This window comes from Debaryomyces hansenii (assembly GCF_000006445.2).
Source record: "Debaryomyces hansenii CBS767 chromosome F complete sequence".
Lineage (NCBI taxonomy): Eukaryota > Fungi > Ascomycota > Pichiomycetes > Serinales > Debaryomycetaceae > Debaryomyces > Debaryomyces hansenii.
Genome location: NC_006048.2, coordinates 180,245 through 201,380, shown reverse-complemented (window position 1 = coordinate 201,380; position 21,136 = coordinate 180,245). Strand labels below are relative to the sequence as shown.

The following is a 21,136-nucleotide window of genomic DNA, read 5'->3' as shown; positions in this document are numbered from 1 at the left end:
ACCCGCACTCAAATGATTGAACTATGTGTATGTGTATTTCAAGCTTATATAAATTACTCTATACTACAACTCAAGACCAAATTAATCAAAAAGGGTTGGTGTCAGTTGTTTGGTTTGCTTCCCTTTCCATTCTTATCCTATTTTTGTAATCTGCCAATTGCTGATTTAGCTGATCCTGCAACTGAGCATTATAACACCACCTATCGTAGACATCTTGATCAATTTCAAAGTTTATGCCGTTTTCTAAACGGGCGTCAATAGATTTGTTAGTAACTGTAACAGGTAATAACCAGTAGTACCAGCTTGGTCCCATTATACTTCTCCAGTTACGCCCGCATCCCAAATCAAAAATATTTCCTAATTTCTTCTTTTTACCTGAACCATCAAATTCATATTGAAAGCTTTTCCCATTCTTATCGTTCTTGAAGTTCCACCTGTTCTCTTGAAATTCTATTGTTGTTTTATTTCTGAACACTAAATATAACAGGAAGGCCAGAAAGCCTCCGACTGTAATGAAAAATGCCAAGCTTAGCACAAATAAAAATACCAAATTTAACGACAAATAATGATCGTTGTACTTTTCGTCTGCAAAGAATTTCCAGAGAATCGAAAGACTTACCACGAAATCGAATCCTGAATATGCTGTAAGGTACATGAGAAATTGTGCAAAGAACTTGTGATTATAAAATCCAACGCACATAGCAAACCAAGGACAATGATGGTCCATTCTTAAAACACATCGGTTACACGTCGAGCAGTGGTGGCAGCGATCTGGTTTCCATACACTGCATTTCGTACAGTATCTGTAGGACGAATTGTTGCTCTTCAACATATGCAAAGTCATATACTCAGAGGGTGGTTGTTCCGATTCAATGCTTTCTATCTCGTCAACTCCCTCGGCATTTGCAAGAAGTGACGCCGAAGTTGCCATATTGTCATTTGTATCATAGGGATTGGCAGAGTTATATTTCGGTTTTGACAACAGCAAAATATTACGAATTCTTAATTCTTCAAAATCTGATGGCGATCCGGGCCCAGCTCTCAACACTTTGAAATATGTATATAGGCATAATATGTATAGTGTGAGTCCTATCAATCCAATGGCGATAGCAAATATCGATGTCTCTTGTGTAGTCATTAACGTATCATAACATCCATGCACAATCAAAGCGTAGACTGACCATGTCAAAACAGATGTATAAAATACTTTAGGAAATAATGTGGCTAATGAACAACAAAATGTCTCTATAGATGTAACCCAAGGAGCATGACGGATCATTATTCGTGGATGAGATATCAACATGATGCAAACAGTACAATAGAATAGTATAGCTAACGCATCTTGAATTTCGAGTTTAGATTACTTCGCACTTTGTTCCATAATATTGTATTGTATGTCTATATTTGATCTATATAATTTTTATAATCTATATAATTTTATTGATTCTTCTTAGTAGTTGGAGCCTTGTTCATACTCATCTTGACTAAAGCTTCGTAACCAATTCCTCCAAATACTAAACCAACGCCACCCCATTGTAGCCCATTCAATTGATGTCCAAATAAGACAACACTTAAGATCATACTAATCATTTTTCTGGTGACAGTAGAAGTGATAAGAATTAAGGAATCAAATTTCTCGAGGATAATAAAAACGAACACTTGCCCAACTGAACCTAAGATAGCGAATTCCAAGATATTCATCATGACTTGAGGATAATGATGAACAAAATTGACCGTATATGTAATTTCTGATTGATATTTGAAGATTAGCGCATAGGCTAACGTATTTATAAAAATGAATGCATTCAAGATGCACATCAAGTATGCCCCTGTTAATTTTGTATGTTTGTTACTAGGTGACGTCCCTCTCAATTTAAATAATTGATCTTGTGTAGAATTGGTCAACCCATCCAAAAGCATGGAACCGATTAACTGTGCCATTCCTAACGCAGTTTTACCATCACTAATATCGGCCTTACTCTTCGTTGAAGAATGGGATAATGTGAATATTATCACACCTACCGTAACTGATCCAGCAACCATGCATTTGTATAATGGGAATTTTGTACGATAAAGCACAAAATGAACTAACATGACTGGAATTAGTTTGCACGATTTTGCTAGCAAGTATGCCAAGTAGTCAACATGTTTTAATGATTCGTAGCCCAAAGGAGATGATAAACTAGATGTAAGCGAGATTATCACGAACGATTTGAAGAATTTTAATGCAACTGGCTTTTCATTCTGGGTAAAAATACTTAAAGGATTCGATCTGGATGAAACCACCGAATATATGAGACCAACTATAGATGCAAAAAAAGCTTGTATGATGTTTATTACCAAGGGAGCTTTGAAAAAATCTGGACTACCAGTATCTGGATTTGATCCATACGGTTTTGTACTAATTCTCTCTTGCAAAACCGACCATGTTAGAAATGATGCATAAAGTCCCAAAATGCAGGCTGCCAACGTTATTATCAGTCCACCTCCTTCTTTCTTCATTTTGTATATACGAAGTATGAAACAAGAAACAAATTTGTTTATAAGATCTAATTTTCCTCTACATCGAGAAAAGTTGACTATTCGCGTATGTTATTTTATGTCTTGCTTGTATTTGATTCTCTTATAACTACTTTTATTTAATAGAACTAAATACTATATTAATTAGCTACGGCCAAAAATACCAAAGAAGCCACTCTTCTTTTTATTAGGATCGTTCTGATCGGTAGTCGAATCAGATGTAGTAGATGTAGCTGAATTGGAGTTATTATATGATGAAGAACGGCCCATACCATAATTAATGTAATTAAACCCAATATCAAATAAGACAGGCTTGCTTAAAACAGGAGCAATTGATAAATTTTTATTGAAGTTAGCAATATTGTCTAAAGTTTCATTGGAAACTGGATATTTATTCATGTTTTCAATGACGAAATTACTCTGGTTCAAATTCTTGGATAAGTCTACAGAGAATTGTGCCAATATTTGAGCTTGAAGCACTTGAGAAGGTAACTCCTTTTTGAATTTTTCAAATTCGACATTGCTGCTAACGTTATACGGAAACTCGTCAATCTTATAGAACTTATTGTCAGAAGATGATAAGGTATTATCCACATGATCAAATATCTTTAATGCTTCTGGGAACTTATTATTAAGAGCAAACGATCTAGCCAAAACAGCGGATTTTTTTGCGACGAAAAACTTCTCCAAATTATCCAAAGATTCGTGTAAATCTTCATCATTATAAACACCTGGCAAGTCTTTTATTTCCTGGGTAGTAGTGATTATGGTACCATATAATCTAATAATATCCTTATTGAACTCTAATTTCTTTAAAGCAAAAACATTATCACCTTGAGATGATAATTGATCGATTATTAACAAATCTCTCTTCAACCTTGTGAATAACAAATTGAAATTAATATATGTTAATACAATGGCCCTGTCTTGGACCTTTTCAAGATCATCTTCATCCTTATTTTTATCCATATCGTTTGTATGAATTTCTAATAACTCAGACCATCCGGATAATAATACATCAAACTGGTTAGCATCATTGAAGTTTTTCCAATTTGTTTCATTATCATTAGTTAATTTCATAATTTTATAAGCAAGCTCGTCATTGTATAAAGTTGCTTCATGGTCTCTCCATTGGACCGACTTGATTAATTCAGTTGATGAAGACACTTCTGAAACAGCTTCAGGATCGATCCTGGCAATTATTTCGATAACTGGTTGTAAATAAGACAATTTGTTGTCACGGCAATGTTGACGTGATACAGTTTTTAAATCAGTTGTAGTGGAGTACGCTGTATCATCTTGAGAAATAGCTAATGCCAATGAAGGATCTACTAAGGTCTCAGTAATTTCGCTAATCAAAGTTTTTTTGAATTGAGTAGATTCTTCTTGTTCCTCTTCAATATCCATCTTACTATCTTCTTGAGAATATAAGAAATCTAAAGCACATTTAGCGATGGAGAAGGCATTCAATGCTTTTGACCATTGTTTTTTATTGACTGATAGATTACCTTGAATTAAGGCAGCATAGGTGTAATATTCAATCCTTTTATATTCATCTTTCTCATTTACGGTGATTTCCAATAATTTTTTTGAGCTAGATAACGACTTCTTGATTCTACTTATCATAAGATTTCTATATGACGAAGCATTGTCATTGCTAATTTCCAACAAACTCTTAATCTCTGAGGAATATAAACTATCTCTTTCTGCAGTCAAAAGTAAAAGTAGCCCGTATTTTTCGTCTTGGTCGTAATCTGAAGATGAGATTTTGGATATTTTTTCTTTCTTCTTGTAGTCTTTGGTATCTGGAGTTATAAGATCCAATTCATGACGTAACTTAAGTAACCTTTTATTTAGTCTCTTTCTTTGCTTATGGTAATCTTCAGAGCTAGAAAGGTATGCGCTCATACGAGCTCCCAATGTAACAATAAGAGGGTATTCCATTGTGGTTAATTTCTCTCATGAATTTACATTAATCTATTTGAATGTAGATTCTTATACTGGACGTAACTAAATGAGTTTTTCATTGCGCACACGACCAAATAATTTACAAATTGCAATATGGTATCTTTATATATATATTACGGCCACTGACATTGATTAGTCAATGAAAAAAGAATGCTGGTGTAGCTTGAAATACTTAACTTAAAAAGTTTCGGCAGTCAATGCAGATTGAAGAGCTTAATATAAGGGTTGAAAATGTATTGAAAAAAAATGGACGAGTCCGGAGTCGAACCGGAGACCTCTCCCATGCTAAGGGAGCGCGCTACCAACTACGCCACACGCCCTGTGTGAATTAAGAGAAATGGTCCCTAGCAGGATCGAACTGCTGATCTTGGCGTTATTAGCACCACGCCTTAACCAACTGGGCCAAGGGACCTTAACTATTGAAGTGTAAGAACACTAGTATACATATACATATTATATGTATATACTTCAAAATGGAGTAGGTAATCCTTACAGTCTCAAGAAAGAGAGTAAGGAAATTAGGAACTAATTATAGGTAGTTAAGGTTATTTAGTTAGCTAAGGGTAATATATGAAGCTAAATAAGGTTCTACAAGGTCAATAGAACGTATATATAAAGTATAAACAAGTATTACTATATTAGTACCCGGTTTCCTTACATTGATGTAATAGAACATGCTTAATATATACGTATATACGTTTAAAGCGAATACGTGTTGCATTATCGCAAAACCTATCGTGGAAGAATCCCAGTAAAATCTCAGAAAGAAAATCAAGGGAATTAGGACCTAAATAGAGAGAAAATAGTTAGCTGACAATCTATAATTTAAGAAAGAGTTTTTAGTAGCATCTCCATAGTATATTGCACTTAGTTGTAAGAATTACTTAATTTAGACCCATTTCTCTTATAATTGGTATAGCCGCAATTTAAATCAAACATCAGAGTTAGGTCAATGAGAATGATAACTAGAGACCAAGGTCCTTTGTCAGAACTGATTCACGTACTCAGAAATGAGAGTGAAGCTGCAAGAATTGAACACAAAGAGAAAAGGAAGTTGCAAGACAAGAAGCAATTGACAGAGAAACTAGAATGTTTCCTATGTTGGCCACTGTTAAGCCTTACTCAGGTAATAAAAATTCTTAGAGTCTCGGAAGATTTAACCTTAACACAACTCATTATCATAGTGGGTAGAAATATGACAGGAAGAGCTGAAACGTGGTATCTTGAACTAAAGGAAAATTATATGAATATTTCTCTATAAGAAGAGAAATATTTAGTAAATACGTTCCAGAAGTTTAGCAAAACTCATTACTAGCTACCTTAGGGACTTTATTCCCAGATGAATTTGAACCGGGACCTTATTTGCATCAAATAGTAACTATATTTCTGATAGTAATGAGTATTTTGATGTTGAACAATGAATTTTAGGATTCCTAATAAATGCATTGGGTTATATAAATATTTGCTTAACTCTGCTTACAATTCTAAATACAATATATATATATAACTGTATTGGGATGAAACACCTGCTAGATGTAATGAAGTAAAAATTCAAGGTAGAATAGTTATTAAAGATTCCATAGAAAAAATATTAGGCATCAACAGTGTAGTTGAATAATAATTATGCTGTATATTAAAAGCCACGAATGAATCATACTCTTTCATTCATTTTTGCAAAATATTAAAGGTTAAATATACAACCCTGAAGAAAATTTCGTATTGTATTGATATTAGAAGTTGGAAAATAGTACTGCAAAATTTCATTTTCGCAGCCAATTAAGTGAAAAAGTTAATAAATTGAGATAAATCTATTGATAATAAATGACAATGATATTATTTCAATTTAGCTTTATTCGGACCTCTAGTCCAAGCTCTTTTGACTCTCATATTCAATCTACCAAAACAAGATGTCTGGGGTATATTTTCAAAATAGTCTGTATCATCTATAGCCTCAGGCTTAAAATTTGTATAAACAGTAAATATAGATAGTGGTTTCCATTCTACTTCATCCGTAGTAGGATTATTCCTTTTCCTTATTTTGGACCTTATTTCTTCCGATTGAGACTTTTGTCTTCTTTTAAGGCTATTGTCAAAGGAACGGAAATACTTGGACTTCAATTCAAATTCATCGTCAATCGTTTTATTGACAGAAGCTGAGACGACTTTAGCCTCTTTATAGCTATTAGAAGCGAGTTTTAACGTTCCAATATTAAAAATTTGATTACTATTATCAGGATATCTGAATATTCTACCTACATCTCTCTCATCAGCAACATCGAAATATGATCTATCTTTGCTATTTTCGTTCTCAAAAACGTAAGATCTAGACATGGAATCCTTCATGTTAATATTCGGCGTGGGTTTGGGTGTTAGTGGAAGTGGAAGCGGAAGAGGACTATGGGTTCTTAAAACCCCAACTGAGTCTTTCAAAGTTTGAATATCTACTTCGGAATTAATAAAGGTATCAAAAAGCTCATCATAATTTAATGTTTCTCTCAAGTCGGTAGGTGCCGTGGCATGCACATCTTCAACAACTTTACTAAACCGACAATTTTTTTGAATTTCTTTATATTCTTGATCCCTTAGGTTGAGAACTTGTATCTTAGGGCTGGTATGTAATGGAAAGAAAGACATTGCACTGAAATGCTGGGCATTAGATTCTTGTCTCACTGATTTCTGTTGCTCATTTCCACTTTTGCTTTCTAACTCATATTGCGCTGTATAATTAAAGGCTGTTGGGGAATTAACATGGTTCAATCCTGAATAAGAAGTGACAACGTTGCTGTCATTGCATTGGTCCATGAATTGAACTAATTCACTGATGTTATACTGTAATTGACTATCCATACTTATTTTAGCATCTTTCGAAGAAAAATACTATAAGATAGTTCTAATTACAATCTTAAATAATTATAAATAAAAAGCTAGCATAAAACCTTTATCCCCCATAACGTGTATACGAACTTTAGGGGGCCTTGGAGGACTAATTTCATTAGCAGAATATACTTTAGCGAGACAGTTTGCAGCCGTTTTAGGAATTCAAGGAAGTAAAAATAAGAAAAAATTTAGCATAAAATAATCCTGAAAAGTAAAAGCTTATATACATACTGATTTGTGGAAGTCAAATTGCATTCATAGGATATGTTAATGCAGCAATGAACGTAATATATTTACTATAATCTATTCTAATGACGTCAAAAGCTATATATAGAGACTAAAATTCAAAAAAGTAAAGTCAAATATTTTTAGAAGAGATTTTAGATGTAAGAAGGACATATAATTTGATACTTACTATATATATCTTACATTCTATTCAAGTATTAGTCTAAATATTGGTTGCATTAGGTTCCAAAATAGTAGTGTATTTACCACAATAATTTCATTATGAATCATCAAGAGCTTGAAATATTTAATACACTAAGAGCCCAATTATTTCGTACAAAGATTGAAGGGTGATGATGATTGCCAGAAACCTATTGAAGGGCATACACAAGCCTGTAAACAGAAGGGTTTGTATACCAAAAATTGGTTCGTTAACTTCGGCCAAATTCTATTCCACTCAATCTACGGTTCAACAATTTCCAGAATTGCAAGAAGCTGATTTTACGCCCGAAGGTGAGCCAGATTATATTAAGTTGATATTGACATCTCGGGTTTACGATGTCGTCGATGAAGGTGGATCTCCTCTCACTCATGCTGTTAACTTATCACAGAAATGCAATACCAATATATTCTTAAAGCGTGAAGATTTATTACCGGTATTTTCATTCAAGTTACGTGGAGCATATAATATGATTGCACATTTACATTCTAATTCAAAGTCACCAGTATCAGGGGTAATTGCATGTTCTGCTGGTAATCATGCACAAGGTGTTGCTTTCTCTGCTAGTAAATTAAAGATTCAATCTACTATAGTCATGCCAACAGCTACTCCTTCTATCAAATATAAAAATGTTTCTAGATTAGGATCACAAGTTGTTTTATACGGAGACGATTTTGATAGCGCGAAGAAAGAATGTGATCGGTTGAGTTCATTGAACGGATTGACCAATATCCCTCCTTTTAACCACCCATATGTCATCGCAGGTCAAGGTACTATAGCCCTAGAAATCACCAGACAATTGAGGTTAGACAAACTTGATGCCTTATTTGTTCCAGTAGGTGGAGGTGGATTGATAGCTGGGATTGCTGTTTATTTAAAAAAGATTGCTCCCCATGTCAAGATTATTGGTGTCGAGACTTTTGATGCAGATGCATTGTATCAGTCATTGCAAAACCATCAACTGAAGACATTGGATCAGGTTGGAGTTTTTGCTGACGGTACTGCTGTCAAGGTTCTTGGTGATGAAACTTGGAAGCTTTGCCATAAATATGTTGATGAAGTAGTTAGGGTTCTGACCGATGAATTATGTGCAGCAATTAAAGATATTTTTGAAGATACCAGACTGATTGTTGAACCATCTGGAGCGTTATCTGTTGCTGGGTTGAAGAGATATCTTAGTGATAATTCTGAAATTGATCATAGGAATAAGAATTACGTTCCAATTTTAAGTGGAGCCAATATGAATTTCGATAGATTAAGATTTGTAAGTGAAAGAGCTGTACTCGGTGAAGGTAAGGAAGTATCATTAGCTGTCACCATTCCTGAGAGACCTGGTGAGTTTGCTATATTACAGAATATAATCGACCCAAGAGCTATTACAGAATTTTCCTATAGATTTAACAATAGTGGTCCTGCAAATATTTTTGTTAGTTTCAATGTTACCAATAAGGACAAAGAATTAGCTCCTATTGTTGAATCTATGAAGAGTAATGATTATGAAGTTATTGATATCTCAGAGAATGAGTTGGCGAAGACTCATGGTCGTTATTTAGTCGGCGGAAAATCTACAACGGCTAACTGCAATAAGATTTCTAAAGAAAGGTTATTCAGATTCGAATTTCCTGAAAGACCAGGTGCTTTAACAAAATTTTTACAAACCTTGAAGTATGATTGGGATATAACCTTGTTTCACTATAGAAATCATGGCCATGATGTTGGGAAGATTTTGTGTGGTTTTGTACTTCCAGAAGGCACAAGCGATGAGGACTTCCAGGATTTCTTGAAAAAAATTGGTTATAATTTTGTTGATGAAACAGACAATGTCGTATATAAAAAATTCTTACAAAGCTAGATATATATTAGTGAATAATTTAGTTTTGCATGATAATTCGTCTAATTATAGGTTCATTAAATATAGATTTTCATTTTCATGAATATTATTATATACAAGATTATATTTAACGTAGTCGTATTTTTAGTCAGCACGACGTAAAAAGGCTTGATAAGCTTCTTGATTAATGCTTATCTTCCCTGTTGCTTTCATTTGCTTTTTACCTTCTTTTTGTCTCAGCAATAACTTCTTTCTTCTAGATATATCCGCAGCATGTAGCTTTTGCGTGACATCCTTCCTCTTTGCCTTAATTGTTTCTCTTGCCACAACTTTATTATTGACTTTGGCTTGAATAGCTACTTCGAATAATTGAAATTTTAAATATTCTTTGAATCTGGTTACATATTCCTTTCCTCTACTTAATACTTGAGACCTGTGCATGACTTGAGTTAACGCATCCTGAGGTTCTCCATTTACACATAGCTCCATTTTGACAATATCAGATTTCTTATAACCCGCGTCTTCATAATCCAATGAAGCATATCCTTTAGTACAGCCTTTGAGTTTACCAAAGAAATCTTCTACTAACTGAGCTAATGGAATTTCATATTTCAATAATACTTGTCCAGTAGTTAAATACTCCAATTCTTTTTGTATACCTCGATTGTTCTCGCAAAGTGACATTACAGTTCCAATATATTCATCTGGAATAGTCATTAGCGCATTAACGTAAGGTTCCATCAACATTTCAATATTGTGATTTCTAAAATCCGCTCCAGGAAATTCATCCGGATTGGTAACAATTGATTCTTCTCCGTCTTTGAAAATTAGTTTATACGGTACGGTAGGTGCTGTTAAAATAATTTTTGCACCGTACTCATTCTCTAGCCGTTCTTTAAACACAGAAGCATGAAGTGAACCTAAAAAGCCTAATCTCCAACCAAGACCTAACGCATTTGATGTTTCTTTTTCTAGTGTGACAGATCTGTCGTTTAATACTAAATTTTCCATATGATCATTCATTACTTTAAATTCACCTCCATCTGCGGGAAAAGCACCCACAAAAACCATAGGTTTTGGTTCTTCGAATCCAGGGAGTGGTTCCAATCCTTCATGTTTACCATATTGATAGAATGTATCACCAATCATGGCTTCTCTTGGATTCCGCATACCTGGAATAATATAGGCTACTTGTCCAGCTTTTACACAATCCATTGGCATTTTATCTGGGTACATAATCCCTACTTCTTTCACATCATATCGCTTTTCTGAATGAGCTGAAAGTAATTTCATTCCCTTTTTCACCACACCGTCAACGACATGAATTAGCATAACAACACCAACATAAGGATCATGCCATGAATCAACCAATAATGCCTTAAGAGGTTTATCAACACTACCACGAGGACCCGGAATATCTCTAATAATTGCTGGTATTATATTTTCAATATTGAGGCCTGTTTTAGCACTTACTGGAATGCAGTCTTCTCTAGGTAATTCGAACGTAGTTTCAACCTGATCCATCGCTCTAGGAATGTCAGCTGCATCCAAATCGATTTTGTTAATCACTGGAATCAATTTTAAGCCCATACTATATGCCAAATAAAAATTAGCTACTGTTTGTGCTTGTACACCTTGAGATGCATCAATTAATAAAAGAGCTCCTCCGCAAGATGCGTAGGATCTGGAAACTTCTGCTCTAAAATCTACGTGGCCTGGGGTATCAACTAAATGTAATAAATATTCTTCTTTAGATTTAGGATCAACATAGAACATAGAGCACGTCTGTGCTTTCACCGTAATACCTCTCTCTCTCTCGACATCCAATTTATCTAAGACCTGCTTATTTGCATCTCCAGGTTGAATAACCCCAGTTAACTCCAATAACCTATCCGACAAAGTAGATTTTCCGTGATCCACATGCGCTACTATACTGAAATTTCTATAATTTGAAATAGGAATCTTCGCTATTCTTTCTTGCACAGATTTTATATAACTTTCTTTATCTAGAGATATTTTTTTATCCTCAACAGCAGCAGTCTTTTTCATAGACATGCAATGTCTTGTAGTTGCTATTGTTCGAACATTAGTAAGGAAGGGTCTATATGAGCAAAGCTTTAGACCTAAATACTTTATCTGCATGAGTATAGTTGATTGTGGCTACCATAAATTATGGAACAAATTTGGTGCTTATACTAGACTGAAAAATTTAAAGGCTGCGACGTGCACAAATTTACTACACAATATGCTTAAAAGCTGTTTTTCGATTAAAAATATTACATAGCTACTATTTATTGGCTTCAGCAAAGTCATTGACAAACTTGACTAAGAGTTCAACGCTTTCGAGGCTAACTGCATTATAAATTGAAGCTCTGATACCACCGACAGATCTATGACCCTTCAAACCAGTCAATTTTCTTTCAGCAGCCTCAGATACGAATTTAGCTTCCAAATCAGCATTTGGTAAATTGAAAACAACATTCATTCTCGAGCGAACACTACGGTTTGTCACTGGCATCTTATAGAAATTTGGATAGTTTTCTAATGCTCCGTATAATGTTTTTGCCTTTTGTTCATTGGTCTTTTCCATAGCAGAGACACCTCCAGCGTCCTGTAATTTCTTAAGAACTAAGTTTATCATATGACAGGTGAAAATTGGAATCGTATTGTAAGCCGAATTGTTCTTGACTACGGTTGGATAATGGAACGCAATTGGGGTCAATGGAATGTTTTTTGAATTCAATTCTTCGTCAGAAGCTTGCTCCAACAATGACTTTTTTATAATATAAATAGTCAAACCAGCAAGACCGATATTCTTTTGTGCACCAGCCATAATTAAACCGTATTTACTAACATCAATTTCCTTGGATAAAATATTAGAAGACATGTCTGAAACTAATTCAACACCTTCTGGTAAATAATTAGGTCCCGGAGTATCTTGAAACTCATTACCATTGACAGTTTCATTGTCACAAACGTATAAGTAAGCTGTTGATTCCTTGTCAATTGACTTCCATTCAGAATATGGAGGTATATCGCCATACTTCCTATTTTTGGTATTAACCACAATGTCGGTTTCGAAACCTAACCTCTTAGACTCTTCTGCAGCTTTGGCAGACCATGATCCTGTAATAGCATAGGCTGCTTTTCCTTTCTTACCTGTTCTTTTAGTGTAATTAGCCATTAAATTATACACAATAGACGAAAATCCAGTCGTACCACCTCCTTGCATGAAAAATACTTCGTGGGTGTCTGGAATATTCATTAATTCGCTTAGTTTTTCTTTAGTACTATCAATTATACCAATTGCTGGTTTAGAACGGTGAGAAATTTCACCGACACCAATATTCTCGTCGCCATACGTGATCAAATCATATGCAGCTTCTTGTAGGACTGAAGTTGGTAATAAGGCTGGGCCAGCACCAAAATAATGTGGTTCTTCACGGTTTAATGTTCTTTCTTGTGCCATTGTTTTCTGGATTGATATAGAATGAAAAACGGTATAATCTTGAGAATTTCATTTATTAAGAACAAAAAGTGCGCATATTGAGTCATTATTGTTTGTGAAAAAAATCAATGGTAATTACGTATAGATAAGCGAAATGTTACTACCAATGAATAGCTTATTAATAATAGATAGATATACGTGTTGCTTGATTGAAGCATATATGCCTAACGATGCTCAATTATCAAGGATATCTCGGATCTTAACACCACTAATATAATAAATGATCTCTACATCATCAGTGTCATCTAATAAGCAATGCAATACGCATGCTTCTTTATGAGTTAAAAGGAAAATCACCGTTTTACAAGTTGCAACAATTTTAGATGCCATTTTCCAATCTTTTAATCTCACCAAGATCTCCTTATCTTCATGGATATCATCTTCATCAACATCTTGGCTGAGCACCGATCCTGGATTGTGTAAATTTGCTAATCGTAACGATTCACCATCGAAATTACTTCTGTTGGGTTTTTGCACTTCTAGTTTATCGTTCCAGCTAATTGTCACTTTAAATTTTCCGTCTTCTTCCAATACAAACCCTAAAAACCCTCCATTACGCCTGCTTGATTTGATATTAACCAAATCATTACTAGAAGTTTTCTTGAACTTTTCTAATCTCTTGTACGTTGATAGAAACTCTTTAGGCAACCTCATCATTAAGTCCACTTCTGTCAATTCTGGTTCCTTTAGGAGCATTATATCATCTGTATTTTTCAATATCTTGACTGGTAGACGGAAGGTATGATTAATTGCGTTTGAATTAATGTTTATGTTTGAGTAGAACAATGCTAAAGATGCAATTCTTCCATTGCTTATATTAATACCTTGTCCTCCAGAAGTATCTTTTTTTTGGAGCCGTATGTTTAACCCATCACTATTAGCCCTATTAAAATTATGCAATGTCTGTAACAATTGCTCAATGTTGATTTCCAACAGAATGGTGTTATCACGTAAACTTTGGATTTCTATCTGATCGAACATATTATTGATTTGTAGTTTACACCATACTTGTGGCTCTTGTGTTATAGATGACCCATTAACCAGTATTATTAGTAGCTGGGTTGGCGTGAATCTTAATATGACAAACTTTCGTATGTGACTTATTAGTGAAAGGGTCGTCTTTAAAGCTTCAATGTTCTGTGTTCTAAGCTTAAGCTTCATTTTGATTGATTTGTTATAAACGCAATTCTTAAAATCCAGCGGATATACTAGACTCAAGAGACCTTCAGATAAAAGTATATGCCTGAATTATCATAAATAACGAAAAGTGTAAGATAAAATGATACACATCATACATCATAATTTTGATTTCACTATGCGATCGCATGTAAGTAAACAAATTTTCTAAAAATCTTAAGAAATTTATATTAATGATTATAGAATTTTATTATACAATATGTAAAGTTACAACTGTGCTACTTACGTCAGTAAGTAACTAAGGAAAATGATGTAAATGCATTAATTCACATGGGTTTCTAGAAAAAAACTGAAAGAGACGTAATCATGACAATTTAATAGGGTCTTTATTATAAGTCAACCAACTTATAGACTATTATGGTTTACTAAGCAGCATCAGATACGAATTCTCGGAATGGGCATTCTGTAAATCTTATTAAAACTCTTAACCCCATAATGCATCTAATTATGAAGCCTGGGCCTTCAAGACAATAACAACGGAATCACCTCTCAAGAACATCTTCGATACAAATCTTTCTTTAGACGTGGACTTTATCTTTTTGCCCTTATTATTCTTAACGGATTCTGTCCACAATTCTTTAACATTTTCTAATATCAAATTACAGTGTCTATCAAAAGCCTTTACCTTCGCAATAAGTTTATGATTGTTACGACATGAAATAACAACGGGGCTTCCATTATTCACAGCATTCTGTAATAAAGACATAGGTCCATGTGTGAACTCAAACTCCTCCAATTTTTGAAGTTCAAGTTCAGTTAATTCTGAACGAGGACGATCTATTAATTCACTATCAATAGTTAGTAATCGTTCTCAAATACTTTGAAAATTCCATTAATATAAATACATACGCCATTACCCAGATAATATAAATATATATATGTAGAAGTTGTAGATACTTCATTGTAAACTGAAGTCTTCAAGTATTTGATGCTACAGAAATTGAGACTCACACGCACACCAACTATCAAATTCACTATACTTATTATTAAATCATATTATACAGGCTATTTACTTATTTACGTAGTCTTCTCGTACTGACTTAATGGAGCAGCCAATCCACAACCTCTTTTGATGATATTCTCAATACGGTCTCGCAAAACTCTAGAGTTACAATCAACAGTAAGATTCAAGTAATCAATTTTAGCTTCATTTTTACCAATTACAATTGTAGCCTTTTTACCCTCCTCACCAGCAGCAGTCTTTAAAGAATCACCAAATTGGGCTTTTAACAAAGAGGTAATACGGTGAATACGGCTTGATATTTCTGAGTTTGCGTGTGCATTTTTTTCGGGTGGGGGTGTTGATTCAATCATTGCATCATCATCAACTTCCTCTTTGACCTTATTGTGGGAATGAGAACAACTCTTAGAAGTCAATTTAACAGATGCAGGAGAAGAGTCAATAGAATATAATATAGCTATCACACTGTCAGCCAAGGAATCAGCCATCAAATTGTCGTTAACCCATTCAACATTTATCAATAAACCTCCAGCACTTTGAGAATTATTCTTTTCAACAGAAATATCAATCATATCCATGATCACACACTCCCATGTTTCTTCATCATCTGCCAATATACTGATAAACCCAAACATTTGCTCCAAGTGCCATTTCATTAAGGAAATATCAGCATTTATCTTCAAATTAATCTTAGACTTAACAATCGAAGTAGATAATTGAGTAAATTCATGCAAATCTTGTAATTGAAGAAGATTCAAATCAAAATCTTTAGAAACAAGAACACCTGATAATGCCTTTCCAGTACTTATTATATTTTTTTCATTAGCATTTTCATCATTGTTTTTATCAATATCGTTCTTTGTATCTTCAGATTCCTTATCAGCTTTCTCATCTGATTCTGGCATTGTTTCTTTATCCATGTTATCATCTGATAACTCCTCTATTTTAACATTATCTTTCTTAATTTGAGTGCTAATTTCTTTCTTCAAGTATGACAATTGCTCTTCAGCCAATGTACCTAATACCTTCGCCACCTTTAAGCCTTTAATACCAATTGTCACTTCATCACAATTCCGAGGATTGAAAACCTTAACTTCCTGTTCTGTTCCCTTACGTGAAGCATATTTACTCAATAATGCAGACTTCAACCTACCCATAGGATTACTTTCCCCATGTACCAATATGATCTTCAGCGGGTTGACTTTTTCTATGAAGCTTGCATTTTGTTGAAAATCAACATGTGCAGCAAATGAAATCTCTTCGATACTTAAACGACGGGGAATAGTCATATCAGAATTCATTGCAGATTGGATAGTATGAGGTTCAGTTAATAAATCTTTCGCCATTGTTCCCTCAACCGAGTAACCTGTCATTATGACTGCATTCTTAGGATCAGGCGCCCACCTTTCTAAAAGTTCTCTAGAAACACCGTTCTGTAACATACCCGGGGAGGCTACAACAACACAAGGTCCAAAATCTTGAAACTTATCTAAGTTTTTTATGGATTTGATAAATTTAAATTGGAAGGGATTTTGTTTTTTGCTTGAATTGGTTGCTGAAGTTGTGAGACGAATACTATCATTCATGATATTCGTGTAAGTCTGATATACAGCCATACATTTTCTTGCTAAAGAAGAGGCATAATATATATTTATGTTTTGTAAATCATCATTTAGAGACCAATATTCTTCTAAAATCAATAATAATTCTTGTGCTCTTCCCAATGCAAATACTGGCATTAGGATTCTACCTCCTTTTAATAACGTAGAATGAATAATATTTGTCATTCTAGTCTCTTTTTCCAATCTTGGCTCATGCGTAGCTGTACCAAACGTAGATTCTGTAATCAAGATATCTGGTTTTATAGGTGGTACTTCCGCAACTTGCAAATGTCTATCTTCTTCACTAGAATAATCACCCGTAAACAATACTTTCAAACCACCAATTTCAATGAAATACATGCATGCACCCAATACATGACCAGCATGGTAAGCAGTGAACCTTATACCATCAAGCTCGATTGTAGAGTGGTAATCAATGGTCTCAATTCTATCAAAGGATCTCATCAAATCATCATCTGTATATAAATTACTTGATCCAGTATTTGCATTAGGATCTGAGTTATTGAGTCTTGCATCACTACCTCCTCCAATCGAAGTAACTTTCACGAAATCTGATAATAACCAACGATATATAGCTTTCGTCGCATGTGTCATGAAAACTCGTCCGTTGAAGTTCGTATGTTGCATAACATATGGTAATGATGCAGCATGATCTAAATGAAAATGACTAACTAGCAAGATGTCAACCTTGGATAAATCATACTCATCATAGAACGGCAATGAACTTAATCCTTGTAAACCTGGATGAACACCAGCATCTAACATAATGACTTTGTTTTTATATTCAATTATATGACAAGACCTCCCTACCTCATTACAGCCTCCAAGACCGAAAAACTTGAAGTCATCGGTACCATCAGCTGGTTGACTATCCACGGTCATGTTTGATTTATTAGATTTATTGTTTGGAAGTATATCACCATAGATACAACCTCTTCAAAAAATCTCGTTTTAATTTAATGGTGGAAGAGATCGCATATATACAGGCTATAATTTTACAACTAGTAGATCAACTAAATTAACTATATTATTAAATATTATACACAATCGCTCTTTTACTAAAGCTCTAAACTAACATGGGGAATTAACGAATAATTCTTTACTAGTTGATACAAGTTTGCCTTCTACCAACCAGTTATAGTTAGACACCACAACGCAAGATATTTTGGCGTTGATGTCTAAATCTTATGACTTCGTGTCTCTCTAAAATATAAAGAGCTTTATCCAAAGCCCCTGGACTGGCTTTTCCGCTATCTACTATTTCTCTTCTCAAAGTCTTGTAAGCGGTAGACCATCCAATTGGTAATCTTCTTCTAAGTTCTTGTTCCACTTTATTAATTTCTTTATTCATGTCTCCAGTTGTAATCAAGCCACCACTGGATACACCTTGGTCCACCGCATCCATGGTAGATGCTGTGAACAACCTAATGGCTTCCTCGACGTGCTCTTCTAAAGCAATAGGAGATAATCTCAATTTAGCTAATGATTCTGTAATACGAATAATAGCTTCCAATTGACGAATCGTGATTGGAATGGAGGACCTTTCATTCATTTCCACTTCATTAATTTGCAATCTACGTCTGATAGACACGAAATGTGATGATAATCTTTCGGAAGCTTCTGGACTTAAACGTGGTGCACATTTCAATTTAACATATTGGATATATCTTTTCATGACATCAATAGGTATTTCACCTTCTTGGTTTTGATCCTGATTGTTATTAGCATTACCTGTATGAACATTCATAACATGTTGTGCAATTGAAATATCTCTGGCCTCATTATGGTCATCCTTAACGATAAAAATCATATCAAATCTCGACAAAATTGTGGTTTGGAAGTCGATATTTTCACCTGGACTCTTCAAATCATCGTATCTTCCAAAGATTGGATTAGCTGCTGCTAAAACGGATGTTCTTGAATTCAAAATTGTAGTAATACCAGCCTTGGCAATTGAAATAGTTTGCTGTTCCATAGCTTCATGAATTGCAACTCTATCTTCATCACGCATTTTATCGAATTCATCGATACAGACGACACCGCCATCAGCTAAAACCATAGCACCACCTTCTAAATAGAAATCTCTTGTAACCTGATCTCTTTGAACCGAAGCTGTTAAACCGGCAGCCGAAGAACCCTTACCTGAAGTATAGACGGATATTGGAGAAATTTTTTCAACGAATTTTAATAATTGTGATTTAGCAGTACCTGGATCACCAAGTAACAAAACATTAATATCACCTCTTAATCTCATTCCATCGGGTAAAATCTTTTTAGAACCACCCATTAATAAACAGGTAATTGCCTTCTTGATATCTTCATTACCATAAATTGACGGAGCAATAGATTTAGAAAAAACATCATATAAATTGGGCAACCTCGATATTTTCAAGAATTCTTCCTCTTCTTCTTCTGTAAATGTTAAACCTTGTCCGCTAATACTGTTGTCGACATCAGTTTGAATACCCAAAATCTTTAAATATGGGTTACGAATAGCAACAGTATTCACATTACTACTGCTTTTCTGCTTTGCCTGATAAATGGAGTATATACCCACAATCGTTACTCTTGTACCAGGAACCACTTGGTTGGTCATATATCTGTCCGCCTGCAAAATAATGTGTCTAGGCATTTCACCGACTGGAACCATATCTGGGGATTCTTGCAACTTCAAAACCTGCTGATCGATAAACGTAGACTTGTCATGAACAATAGTGTAAGGATCAGATGGACATTTGTCCTGAGTGGACGTATCATCAAAATTGTGGGTTCCTTGACATCTGTTTGGTAAGTTCAACAGACCAAACCCAGAAGAAATCTTCTGTCTCATTGTGTGCTTACAGTTACGACACAACAACTGCACCTGTGTGGCTCTAGAGCTCAACACCGACGACGAAATGATAATCCCGCTGACTCTCACAATTTTTGAAATGTGATCCGAGTCTAAGTCTCTAATGGAAGTCTTACTGGCATTAGAAAACAATATCAACTGACAATTAGGAAAATCAGTTGGCACCTCTTCGTTCGACAAATAAGCTATCCTTTTCCCAATGTCAGTGATGGCATTCTCAAACAACGGAATCATCTCCGCCGGGTCATCCGTCAATTTCTTGTTCAATTCCTCATTGAACCCAATCAAATGTTCAGAATTAACCTTGAGAAAGTAATTCTTAATCAACAAATTTTCTCTTAATTGGTCTCTGTATATGAATTGAGAGTTCAATCTGAATTCGAGAATAAATGAACGAAATGCCTTGGTAATCTCGTTAAAGGAGTTATCTTCCGGATCTTCACCAGGCAAGACTTGAGCACCATATACCTCTGATCTTTCGTAAGACATACTTATTATTTGATCTCTTCTATACTATGTTTTGGAACTTTTACAGGAAGAAGAACTGATGAGACGTGTTGGTATAAATAATTTATATCGGTGTACAATTAATTATCCTAATTGGGTTAACTACGCGTAGATGCCTAAACGGTAAAAAGTCATCAACCTGCAAACTACTGAAAAATTCCCTAGACTGCAATATGTCAATAATACTATTGATCCAGCTGGTTGGTGGTTACAGACGAAGTGGCATTATGATGTATTTACCATTGAGGTGGCTCATGCCGAGGAATCTGTCGTTCAGGATACCTGTGAGATGTTTTGTGAGCACATCGTACGTTAATTATGCGATACCAAAGAAAAATAAGATGCCACCGAGACCGAAGTGGCTTATTGTGGAAGAAGAGATCGATGAAGCCTTTTTGAAAGGAGGAAGGGGACCAGGAGGACAGAAAATCAATAAGAGTAACAGCAAGGTCCAGCTCACGCATAAGCCTACGGGATTAGTTGTGACATGCCAGTATTCAAGGTCACAAGAACAAAACCGTAAGCGTGCTAGAGAAATATTGGCATTGAAGCTTGATGAGCTACAGAACCCAGAGGGGTGTCGTACGGCAATTGTGAATGAGAGGAAGACAAAAACAAAACAGGGCAAAACGAAAAAGGCTAACAAAAAATACAAAGTGCTAGACGAAGAGAGGATGAAGACTAAGGAAGAAGAACACGAAATATTGTCGAATTTTATAGATATTGACGCCGAATTCGATTCCCATGTCAAGTCTACATTGAACTCCACTACTACAGGTGAAAAGGGGCCCGTATAAATACAAATACAACAGATTCATTAGCATTAGCCCTGATGAAATGTCGTGCATA

At 34.8% G+C, this 21,136-nt stretch overlaps 13 protein-coding genes and 2 non-coding genes across 15 annotated transcripts; 3 read left to right on the top strand and 12 right to left on the bottom strand. All coding sequences in view use genetic code 12, as the record gives it.

Annotated features, from left to right (window-relative positions):
* Positions 1–85: 85 nt before the first annotated feature.
* DEHA2F02398g (DEHA2F02398p) lies at positions 86–1,303 on the bottom strand (the record flags this gene model as incomplete). The annotated part of the gene is made up of 1 exon (XM_002770681.1): positions 86–1,303. One exon carries the CDS (start codon positions 1,301–1,303, stop codon positions 86–88), a length of 1,218 nt encoding a protein of 405 aa, XP_002770727.1.
* A 134-nt stretch (positions 1,304–1,437) lies between these two features.
* On the bottom strand, positions 1,438–2,502 carry DEHA2F02376g (DEHA2F02376p; the record flags this gene model as incomplete). Its single annotated transcript, XM_002770680.1, has 1 exon — positions 1,438–2,502. The coding sequence occupies one exon, from the start codon at positions 2,500–2,502 to the stop codon at positions 1,438–1,440; it is 1,065 nt and encodes a 354-aa protein (XP_002770726.1).
* A 162-nt stretch (positions 2,503–2,664) lies between these two features.
* DEHA2F02354g (DEHA2F02354p) lies at positions 2,665–4,464 on the bottom strand (the record flags this gene model as incomplete). Its single annotated transcript, XM_460466.2, has 1 exon — positions 2,665–4,464. One exon carries the CDS (start codon positions 4,462–4,464, stop codon positions 2,665–2,667), a length of 1,800 nt encoding a protein of 599 aa, XP_460466.2.
* A 271-nt stretch (positions 4,465–4,735) lies between these two features.
* Positions 4,736–4,808, bottom strand: DEHA2F02332r. Its single transcript has one exon. It is a non-coding gene; the product is annotated as a tRNA-Ala (tRNA).
* Positions 4,809–4,826: 18 nt separating this feature from the next.
* DEHA2F02310r lies at positions 4,827–4,900 on the bottom strand. Its single transcript has one exon. It is a non-coding gene; the product is annotated as a tRNA-Ile (tRNA).
* A 540-nt stretch (positions 4,901–5,440) lies between these two features.
* Positions 5,441–5,749, top strand: DEHA2F02288g (DEHA2F02288p; the record flags this gene model as incomplete). The annotated part of the gene is made up of 1 exon (XM_460465.1): positions 5,441–5,749. The coding sequence occupies one exon, from the start codon at positions 5,441–5,443 to the stop codon at positions 5,747–5,749; it is 309 nt and encodes a 102-aa protein (XP_460465.2).
* Positions 5,750–6,321: 572 nt separating this feature from the next.
* On the bottom strand, positions 6,322–7,335 carry DEHA2F02266g (DEHA2F02266p; the record flags this gene model as incomplete). The annotated part of the gene is made up of 1 exon (XM_460464.1): positions 6,322–7,335. One exon carries the CDS (start codon positions 7,333–7,335, stop codon positions 6,322–6,324), a length of 1,014 nt encoding a protein of 337 aa, XP_460464.1.
* Positions 7,336–7,943: 608 nt separating this feature from the next.
* Positions 7,944–9,662, top strand: DEHA2F02244g (DEHA2F02244p; the record flags this gene model as incomplete). The annotated part of the gene is made up of 1 exon (XM_460463.1): positions 7,944–9,662. One exon carries the CDS (start codon positions 7,944–7,946, stop codon positions 9,660–9,662), a length of 1,719 nt encoding a protein of 572 aa, XP_460463.2.
* A 123-nt stretch (positions 9,663–9,785) lies between these two features.
* DEHA2F02222g (DEHA2F02222p) lies at positions 9,786–11,696 on the bottom strand (the record flags this gene model as incomplete). The annotated part of the gene is made up of 1 exon (XM_460462.2): positions 9,786–11,696. One exon carries the CDS (start codon positions 11,694–11,696, stop codon positions 9,786–9,788), a length of 1,911 nt encoding a protein of 636 aa, XP_460462.2.
* Positions 11,697–11,928: 232 nt separating this feature from the next.
* DEHA2F02200g (DEHA2F02200p) lies at positions 11,929–13,110 on the bottom strand (the record flags this gene model as incomplete). The annotated part of the gene is made up of 1 exon (XM_460460.1): positions 11,929–13,110. One exon carries the CDS (start codon positions 13,108–13,110, stop codon positions 11,929–11,931), a length of 1,182 nt encoding a protein of 393 aa, XP_460460.1.
* Positions 13,111–13,323: 213 nt separating this feature from the next.
* DEHA2F02178g (DEHA2F02178p) lies at positions 13,324–14,310 on the bottom strand (the record flags this gene model as incomplete). Its single annotated transcript, XM_460459.1, has 1 exon — positions 13,324–14,310. One exon carries the CDS (start codon positions 14,308–14,310, stop codon positions 13,324–13,326), a length of 987 nt encoding a protein of 328 aa, XP_460459.2.
* A 481-nt stretch (positions 14,311–14,791) lies between these two features.
* Positions 14,792–15,200, bottom strand: DEHA2F02156g (DEHA2F02156p; the record flags this gene model as incomplete). The annotated part of the gene is made up of 2 exons (XM_460458.1): positions 14,792–15,134; positions 15,196–15,200. 2 exons carry the CDS (start codon positions 15,198–15,200, stop codon positions 14,792–14,794), a joined length of 348 nt encoding a protein of 115 aa, XP_460458.1.
* A 163-nt stretch (positions 15,201–15,363) lies between these two features.
* DEHA2F02134g (DEHA2F02134p) lies at positions 15,364–17,811 on the bottom strand (the record flags this gene model as incomplete). Its single annotated transcript, XM_460457.1, has 1 exon — positions 15,364–17,811. One exon carries the CDS (start codon positions 17,809–17,811, stop codon positions 15,364–15,366), a length of 2,448 nt encoding a protein of 815 aa, XP_460457.2.
* A 259-nt stretch (positions 17,812–18,070) lies between these two features.
* Positions 18,071–20,269, bottom strand: DEHA2F02112g (DEHA2F02112p; the record flags this gene model as incomplete). The annotated part of the gene is made up of 1 exon (XM_460456.1): positions 18,071–20,269. One exon carries the CDS (start codon positions 20,267–20,269, stop codon positions 18,071–18,073), a length of 2,199 nt encoding a protein of 732 aa, XP_460456.2.
* Positions 20,270–20,541: 272 nt separating this feature from the next.
* DEHA2F02090g (DEHA2F02090p) lies at positions 20,542–21,084 on the top strand (the record flags this gene model as incomplete). The annotated part of the gene is made up of 1 exon (XM_460455.1): positions 20,542–21,084. The coding sequence occupies one exon, from the start codon at positions 20,542–20,544 to the stop codon at positions 21,082–21,084; it is 543 nt and encodes a 180-aa protein (XP_460455.2).
* Between the last annotated feature and the right edge of the window lie 52 nt (positions 21,085–21,136).